Genomic DNA, 9539 nt, shown 5'->3' with positions numbered 1-9539 from the left:
TGTACGGCCTATATTGACCTAGAAAAGTTTGGTTGGGACCGTTGGGTAACCGTTTACCCACTTCTTGTGCTGAGGTCATCAAGCCCAACAATAATTAGGGGACGTCAACTATATATCAAGAGTCAAGAGCCAGCTGTGGCTCCCACATGGAACTAAATGACATGGCGGTTTCTTATTAGCATATCATCAACATGCGGCTCCACGCAAGAGATCTTAGAAAGATTTAACATAGACTTGCTGTAGAGTAGATTTAACAAAAACCCTTTTTTGTGAATTCATTGTTGCTGGGCTTAAGCTATTGTTCTGTTTTTGATTTCTCCGGTTGCCCAAAATATTAAAAAAAAAAAAAAAAAAAAATGGCGAGCTTCTTTCAGAGACTCGCTAAAGCTACTCCTGTAGCATTCGCCAATGCATCTGGGAGCCAACCCAAGTCCGGTTATAGAATTCCTTTCGGAGCACTTGCAGCAGTTTCTGGTGGAATCTCTTATCTGCACTATGTTGCCTCACCTGACATGGTAATTTTTGCCTGCTGATTATATCTGGGTTTTTGTTCACTTTCATTGTTTAAGGCAATGTATAGTAGTTCCATAGCTGAAATGATTTGTTGATGATTAAGGAAAGTGATTGTAAGTCGGGTTTGTGGGTTGCCCGTTTGGGGTTTCTTGGATATTAGGTGTTTGTTTTTCTGGATTTTAATGTATGAAGAAAAATGAGTCTGTTCGTGCTGATTTTATTTTATTTTTTTAGGTTTTGCTATAGATGACTATTTTGAAGCTTAATACTTGGTGTATTGCGCATTAGGTTGTTGGGAGTGCTGGGTTTGTTTTTAGATTTTATTGTTAATAAAATCTTACCACTTGAGAAGAAATAGGAGGACTCAGAAAGAAATTATTTAAGTAAATTAATCCCGTATGCATTACATTGGTTTTGAAAATCCTTTTCCAATTTCAAACAAAATTTGCTTCTTACTTTACATGCAACATTTTGGCCAAGTATATAATTTTGCGTTTTTATAAGATGAAAAACGTTTTCTTGGCTCATGTCTTGATTTAATCTGGAATTGTTGTAGTTTTTTACTTGGGTACTTGGTGTAATCCATAATTGTTATTGAAGCGACCCTTGTTTTAAGACACTACATAATTTATACTTAGTATCTAAATCTTGGGTGTTTGTTTTTGCATGAGTGGTTGGTCGATATAGGACATTGTTACAGATGCCCAAACAAAGTATTCACGCAATAATGTGTCACAACTGTGAAAAGGCATTCAGATCTGGTCAATGGCATGGTTGACCAACCAAACTTTCCAAATTTTTGGTTGATATAGGAATATCGTTATAGATGCCCACACAAAACATTCATGAGATACGGTGTCGAAACTGTGAAAAGGCATTCAGATCCGGTCAATAGCACTAGTGACTAACCAACTTTTTCAAGTTTTTGACTGGATATCCAAATATAATTTTAAAGCTTCAGAAGTTAGTTCAGTCGCCAAAGTAACTAATATTCTATATTACTTAAAACGCAGATTTTCATTTGATCGCACTGCCAAGTTGGGTTTAGAGCAGTGTTCTAAAAGGCATAAGGCATCACAAGACTGCAAGATCAAGTCTTACGAGCCTAGGCGTGTCTATACTAGATATGAAAAGGCATTTCACAATTGTATTATTATTTTAATTATTATAAAGCTATTAAATAAACAAAATAATTCATATTTTTAGATGTCAAAAAATATATAAGTCTATATTACCTTTGTATGTGTAATAAATATGAATTAATATGTAATTGATCATAATAAATTTATAAAAATTCATGTTTTCCAAGTTTTCAATAACAAATTAGTTTCAAAACTCTACCAGTACTTAAGAATTCTTCGATTAATACATACTTTAACTATTACCATAATTCTTCGATTAATACATACTTTAACTATTACCATAATCTAACACTTATCTAATTTTTTATTGAACTCCAATTTAATATTTACATCTTCATCCAACTCATCTTTTATGACATCCAATACAAAATCATTTTTCTTGGGCTCTCTAATTTCAACTTGAGCATTTCTAGTACTTTTTTTAGGTGGTAACATATCATTCTCCATCTCATCATCATTTTCATTATCATCACAACTTTCGGCAATCCATGAATGTGCATTGCTAGCATCACTTGCTAGTAGAGTTTCTTATTCCTTTTTTTATTTCATTTTTTTCTTTTTTTGTTAAATTTTCTCTCTAATTCCTTCATCCTTATACATTATGTTTTCATTTTTTTTGTTTAAGGAAAAAAAAAATTAATCTTAAAAAAGTTTTCATTTTTTAACAATATTTTTTATTTTTTTATTTTTATTTTTTAATTTCTTATAAATTGTTTTTTGACATTTTTTAAAAATAATCTTAAAAAAAAAAAAATTGAACAAAAAGGCTTGCGCTTTTTAGGGCCTAGGCGCTTATTAGGTTGTCAATACAGCGTTGGCCTTTTTTTTTTTCTAAGTATTGCTACTATGCAAGACGTTATCTAAAAGCATTTTCCCGTCTTTTAGAACACTGGTTTAGATATTGCTTCATGCCTCCTCACAAGGTATACTCTTCTGTTTTTATTAGTAATATTGTGCTCAAATTCAAGTTGCAAGGAGTCTATACGATTATTGTCTGTTTATGGGCGTTCTTGTAATTGCAGGGCTCCATTGGGACAAGATGCTGAAGGAAAACTTAAATATGTCGTGTGTCCATAAGTCTCTTTCTTGAAAAAATGCACATGCAGTTTTTCTCATTTTTGTACTGGATTGTTTGAAATTGTAAATCATCAGAAGTCTAGCATTCTCATTTTTTTTTTTTCCTTTTTTTTTGCTCATATACATTGAGGTTTATGTTTATCCTTCTAACTGCATGTTCATATTTTATTAATTTTATCTTCATGCATCTTCGTTTTGGTTCTATGTTCTTTCGTTATAAAGGTATTGGTTATTGATTCCAATAAAATATATAACTTCAATCCTTATGTTGAGATTATGATTTTACTAAACAAGTTGTTGATTGTTCTCCCTCTCAATGCTCACCTTGTGGAACAATTTTTTGTTTACATATTCAGGTATACTCCAATATCAGATCCAGATGCGAAGGGATATTTTGACTTATTAATTAAGGTATGCATGTGGTAATGCACTTAACATGTCCAGTTGGTAAGATAATTCTTTCGAAGAAGTCGTATCTATATGTTGCTTGCAGGTGTACCCAGAAGGAAAAATGAGTCAGCATTTTGCAAGCTTAAACCAGGTGATGTGGTTGAAGTGAAGGTGTAGATTTCCCATCCTGTATTATTGGCTGAGGATATATGTGCTGAATCATCTTTATTTATCGATCCTGGCCCTATGTCAATTCATTAAGGGTTTATAAATCATAGGTCTAATGCTGGTTTGGTTTAGTAATTTTAGTTTTAAGGATCGAATACACAGGCTTAAAAGAATGAATAGTGGTTGTATATGTGTTTTTCAAAGCAGCTTTCATGCATATAACTACATGACGCATCTGGAAGCATACTAAAGTGGGAGATTCATGATTAATCTATTTAACTTTTGTTTTTAAACAGATTCAAAACAGTAACCCTTTGGATGAGTATCTTGTATTTCTTGAAGAAATCTTGTGTTTCCTTAAGTCCTGCCGGCCATGAAAAAGCATAATGGAGAATAGTTTTGTGGTGATTCTCAATGGGCTCTTCCTCGCTGCTATCTGCTTATTAATACTATGTAATCTTTGACTGTTAGAAACTGAGTTATCCATTGTCTTGATTGCACAATAGGGTCATTTTTGGTGGGCATGGTGTGCTGAAAGTTAACAACGTCCATAGTATTGCATCTCAGATTGTCATAGAGACAATTTAATTGGGCTTATTTTAATTTTGCAAAACCAATGGACACATCTGGCACAGAAAGCTTTGGATATTCTGCCATTTAAAGTGGAAATATTTCAGGTTTTTTTTCCTGGATGTCAATTATATATTGCATTTTTTCCCCTGGGATAATAATTTTACTGTTTTAAGAAAATGTTTTTGTCCCTTATCATGTTGAGTCTGTTATCGACTAGCAAATTAAGCTTAAATTTTCTTTTTAAGTTGGCAGTTGTCAATTTACCTTGTAAAAGTAAACTATGTGAGAATTGTTATGCTTAGTCAATCAAGTAGTTTTCATGATCATTTTATTTGTGAATTTCATGAGGTTGTGGGTGATGCTTCTGATCTATGATTTTCTTTTTGTCAGATTACTGACTGGCTTATGAATATCACGAGCATGTGTTGAAGCCAAAATGCTGAATGCTAACTGATGATGAGAAGCAGAAACTTGGAAAGAAAAACAGCATAGAAGAAATGCAGGTTATTGGTTTTAACTAGAGACTGCAAATGTGAAATTGGATAGGCTTTTTTTTTTTTTTTTTTTTTAATTTTTTATATTCAAATAATTTAATTTATTTTCTCTCAAAAATTAGTTTCCTCATTTATATATAAACATAATGTATGGTATAGCAAAATGTCAAGACTCAGATATTTATAGTTGGTCTCCACGGATTAAGTGATATATGTCTAAACAAATTAGAGATACTCAATAGAAACACATGCCAAATGGGTAGGTGGACATACATATATTTTGAAAAAGCTTTCAAGTGGAGTACTACTAGGGGGGTCAATGTTTTGCATGGCAGTCATGCTGCAGCTTCTTAGAAAATGAAGTTGCTAGATGACAGTAGAGGTAGTAATTATGAGTGGAGCCTTTTTTTGGCTTAAAGTAATTATGAGTGGAGTCTTTTACCATCATTTGAGCACAATTGTATATCTATAATGGCATTCCACTGAGCATGATTAATTGATGCATTGGGTTTATTAAATATGGTAGCTGGACATATCTTAAATTTATAGTTCTTTTTAAATTTAACTATATTTTCTTGTAATAAAATATAGAGCTGATTGATACTAAATTTTGATTTATTATTTAAGGATAGTAATATTTTTTTGAAGGTTTTAATTAGATCTGGATAAAACAATATATTTGGGTTAGCAGTAGTAGAGTTGTGTGGCAATTGTGCACATGCAAAGTGAAAATGTTTATTGTATAACTAAATTTAATTTGGCAAATTTAGGTGGTTAAATTTATTGCTAAAAAGCCAATTATACTTGTTCTTCTTTTTGTTATTTAAATTTTATGTTAATTTTGTATGGTTTTTTTTTTTCATCTATATGATGTTCGACAAGCTCTCATAAGAATTTCCTATATGTAGAATCGATAGCGTAATTATAGATGCATACGCATACAGAGATACACAAGATCAGGTACTCCGCCCTCCGGTGGCCTAAAACGTGCAACAATTATACTAAGCAAATAATAAGGATTATACGACATGTATCCATGTCTGCTTCATCTTCACTTTGGCTTGAAAAGGTGGTTGAATTAGTCTATATCCCTGTCATTGGTATTTAACTGTGTTAAGGATAAATTGAAAGTGGTACAACTGGCTGCTAAAATTTCTGCTGATCCTAGGTACCATTAAAAAAAAAAAATAATTAAAAAAAATAAAAAAGGGAAAAGTGCTTTATAGTTGGCTGTTAAGGGCAAAAGGTACATATATTGCATCAGACATTTTAACTAATAATATAATTTTTAATTGTACATATAGAAATAGTTTCGAATTGTTTCATTGACTAATATCAACTAGCAGAGGAGTATTTGAATGAGATTTATGGAAATCTCAAATAAATGGACAACGTGTCCAAAGCAAGAAAAGTCTCAAGGGGTAGTCAGTAATATTTAATGTAGATTCCGTAAAGAAATGGAATTATTTTATTATAATTAAGTTTTGAACATTTATTTATTTATTTTCCATTTAAATTTACAGCTTCCAGGATTACAGAGCATTGCCTTTTTTTTTTTTGGTCTATTTTGGATTTTAAAAATGCTATTTCTACTTCTAATTTATGAAAAATGTTGCATTTGAAAATGTATGAATTATTCAAAATGGCATGCTGTATTGTGGTTTATTTGCGACAACATATTAGATATCATGTTAGATAGGATTTGTAATGTTAAATTTGTGAAATAAATATGATTGATACCATATTATTTTAATCTTCCTGTCTTATTATAATTAAATTTATTTTCTATACATATATTTATATGTATATATATATATATATATATTTTTTTTTTTGTTTCAAAATTGAAAGCCAATAGAGATAAACATGGAACGATACTTCAGGAATATTTGCTATTCAACAAATTAAATGGAGCTACTTAGTAAATATTTCTCTTGAATTTGCTTCAGGAAACGCCTATATTTAACCCTAAAATCCATCTAAATTGTTATTACTAAGACTAACAATCACCTATTACTACTCTATATTTTTAACTGCTGGACAGGTAAGTTGAAAATAACAAATTTTCCGCTGTGAAAATACAAAACTTTAATCCCACAGGGAGGGAATATATATATATATATACAAGTTCTTGATGACAACGTAAAAATTAAACGATCAAAATTTATTTCTTACGTGTTTTATATAATATTTTTATGTAAAGCCAAAAAAAAAAATTGTCTAAAAATATAAATTACAAAAATTAAAATAATATACTTCTAAAATCAAAAAAAAAAAAAAAAAAAAAAGCCAACTCACTCAATGCTCTGGGAGTACGTGAGGAGTACTTGAAAGAGTTTTTTTCTGGGAGTACGTCAGGAGTACTTAAAAGAGTTTTTTTTCCAAGTGAATGACTTGGCTTTTTTATTTTTTATTTATTTTGTTTTATCATTATTATTTTTGTTGATTTCTGACTGACAAAGATTTACCAAAAAATATCCCAGTCCAGCAAAGGGACCCAGACCTGAATGCTCTAAGAAAGGTCAACATATGGTGGGACCTCATGCAAGAATGCATATGGATAATGCCAATGACGTCGTCCCACGTAGCTGGATATACGTATGCTTTGAAATTTCACTCACATATATTCCGAATAATAAATTAAAAAAAATAAAAATCAATCGTTGTTTACTTTCTGAAATTAACAAATTAAGCCTTTATACTATATAAGCAGAGAAAAAAAAATTGGAAGAAAGAGGATCAAAATCAAACAAATTAAATAACCCACTTCGTCCATTCCCAACCAACATACTTTTCATTTAAATTATTACTGAAAACAAAATGGAGACAAATATCGATAGCAGGCAAGGAACACTACTCTTCTATGACATCCGAAGCAAACAACTGTAAAACAAAAATCCCAAATTGATTTGAAACACACTCCAACAGCATAAACCATACATGTCAGGATTAGGACAAATCGACAATATAGCATTAACATGATCCTCACAGATAATTTATATAGGGTCGGACTGAGCGGATCACGAATTCTCCAGTTTTCTCGTCTTTCCAGAAACGGATGGTATCCCCTGTTAGCACTCCGTTCTCTCTCACAAACCTTTGCCATCCCCTTTGCTGGAACACAGGCTTAGGGTATCTATCCCGCTCTCCTGTTCGAACTGATAGGACAAAATCGTAGCAAACCCCTGTGTCGTACGCCCTAACAGTAATCTCTGCTCCACCATCACAACCGCTTATCAGTCTATGAAACGCAGTAGGGACTACAAACCTAGATGCGAAATCATTTTGTGACACTACTTTGGAAAGAACTGCCATTTCTTTTTTTTCTTTTTTTCTTTTTTTCATATTAATGAATCTTGCTTGCAGGCCATATGCGTGTATATATAAGCCAAGAGTCGACTGTGGACTGTGCAGTCCATGCTTGGCTTATATATACATGCATCAGGTGGCAAAGACAGTCAATATCCCACATCGTTTGAAAACGTGGTTAGATAATATATTAAATATTGACAGTTCTGACATGCACCCCAAGGATCAGCAACAGCAACCGCTCAAATGAAGACGGTCAAGCCGAAGTCCGACATAAGCATACAAGACGGTCAAGCCGACGTAAGTTTACAAGACGTGGCTACGGTCAAGCCGAAGTCAGACATAAGTTTACTGTTCTCAAAACGTTTAGAATAAAATAAAAACCTCTTTCAAGAAAGAAATTGTTATAAAAAATTGAAAGAAATAGTTATAAAAAATTAAACTCTTGTTTTAGCTTTAGACAACATGGGCAGAAAAACAAAAACACAGAAGAGCAAATTGAATAAAATTTTTAGCTTTAGACAACATGGGCAGAAAAACAAAAACACAGAAGAGCAAATTGAATAAAATTCAACTGGTTCAAGAAAGAAATAGATTGAAAGAAATAGTTAGGACGTTTAGAATAAAATAAAAACCTGGTTCAAGAAAGAAATTGTTATAAAAAATTGAAAGAAATAGTTATAAAAAATTAAACTCTTGTTTTAGCTTTAGACAACATGGGCAGAAAAACAAAAACACAGAAGAGCAAATTGAATAAAATTCAACTGGTTCAAGAAAGAAATAGTTATTCAACTGGTTCAAGAAAGAAATAGTTATAAAAAATTGAAAGAATTCCAGAATTCCATAAGACAGAATCCATAAGACAGAAGAGCTTGAAGTTTACTGTTCTCAAACGTTTAGAATAAAATAAAAACCTGGTTCAAGAAAGAAATTGTTATAAAAAAATTGAAAGAAATAGTTAGGACGTTTAGAATAAAATAAAAACCTGGTTCAAGAAAGAAATTGTTATAAAAAATTGAAAGAAATAGTTATAAAAAATTAAACTCTTGTTTTAGCTTTAGACAACATGGGCATAAAAACAAAAACACAGAAAAACAAAAACACAGAAGAGCAAATTGAATAAAATTCAACTGGTTCAAGAAAGAAATAATTATAAAAAATTGAAAGAATTCCAGAATTCCATAAGACAGAATCCATAAGACAGAAGAGCTTGAAGAACCAAAAACAGATTCAAGTGGTTCAAGAAAGAAATAGTTATAAAAAATTGAATAAAATTCAACTCTTTCAAGAAAGAAATACTTATAAAAAATTGAAAGAATTCCAGAATTCCATAAGACAGAAGAGCAAGTACATACTGAATTCCATTAGACACCAAAAACACTGAATAAAATTCAACTCTTTCAAGAAAGAAATACTTATAAAAAATTGAAAGAATTCCAGAATTCCATAAGACAGAAGAGCAAGCACATACTGAATTCCATCAGACACCAAAAACACAGAAGAGCAAGCACATTCATTGAAGAACCAAAAACAGATTCAAGTGGTTCAAGAAAGAAATAGTTATAAAAAATTGAATAAAATTCAACTCTTTCAAGAAAGAAATACTTATAAAAAAATTGAAAAAATTCCATCAGACAGAAGAGCAAGCACATACTGAATTCCATTAGACAAGCAAAGAAATAGTTATAAAAAATTGAAAGAAATAGTTAGGGTCAGTTTAAACTCTTGTTTTAGCTTTAGACAACATGGGCATAAAAATTGAATTCCATCATACAGAAAAGCAAGTCAAGTGGTTCAAGATTCAAGTGGTTCAAGAAAGAAATAGTTATAAAAAATTGAAAGAAATAGTTAGGGTCAGTTTAAACTCTTGTTT

General features: G+C 31.3%; 1 protein-coding gene across 13 annotated transcripts; it reads left to right on the top strand.

The window, feature by feature from the left end:
* Positions 1–208: 208 nt before the first annotated feature.
* Positions 209–4875, top strand: LOC107420910 (NADH-cytochrome b5 reductase 2-like). 13 transcript variants are annotated; one of them, XR_009634118.1, is made up of 8 exons: positions 209–515; positions 1527–2578; positions 2678–2720; positions 3089–3143; positions 3226–3273; positions 3587–3694; positions 3797–3967; positions 4254–4875. XR_009634118.1 is itself a non-coding variant. In XM_060811441.1 (5 exons), the coding sequence occupies exons 1-4, from the start codon at positions 409–411 to the stop codon at positions 3665–3667; spliced, it is 291 nt and encodes a 96-aa protein (XP_060667424.1). In that variant the 5' UTR covers positions 220–408; the 3' UTR covers positions 3668–3694; positions 4254–4875. The 13 variants fall into 13 exon arrangements, 2 of the variants coding, with proteins under 2 accessions (XP_060667424.1, XP_060667425.1); XR_009634117.1 differs by having other exon boundaries at positions 2678–2795; XR_009634119.1 differs by lacking the exon at positions 3226–3273 and having other exon boundaries at positions 210–515.
* Positions 4876–9539: the final 4664 nt, after the last annotated feature.

This window comes from Ziziphus jujuba, chromosome 1, assembly GCF_031755915.1.
Source record: "Ziziphus jujuba cultivar Dongzao chromosome 1, ASM3175591v1".
Taxonomy (NCBI): Eukaryota; Viridiplantae; Streptophyta; class Magnoliopsida; order Rosales; family Rhamnaceae; genus Ziziphus; species Ziziphus jujuba.
Note: the sequence above shows the minus strand (reverse complement) of the source record. Positions and strands in the feature narration are given on the sequence as shown.

What these genes read in the sequence shown, in the direction of transcription:
- LOC107420910 (XM_060811441.1), top strand. Translation starts at nt 409, where the DNA reads ATGCATCTGGGAGCCAACCCAAGTCCGGTTATAGAATTCCTTTCGGAG. An exon ending in ATTTTGACTTATTAATTAAG is followed by an intron (nt 3,144 to 3,225) that starts GTATGCATGTGG and finishes TGTTGCTTGCAG; the next exon opens with GTGTACCCAGAAGGAAAAAT. An exon ending in ATTTTGCAAGCTTAAACCAG is followed by an intron (nt 3,274 to 3,586) that starts GTGATGTGGTTG and finishes GTTTTTAAACAG; the next exon opens with ATTCAAAACAGTAACCCTTT.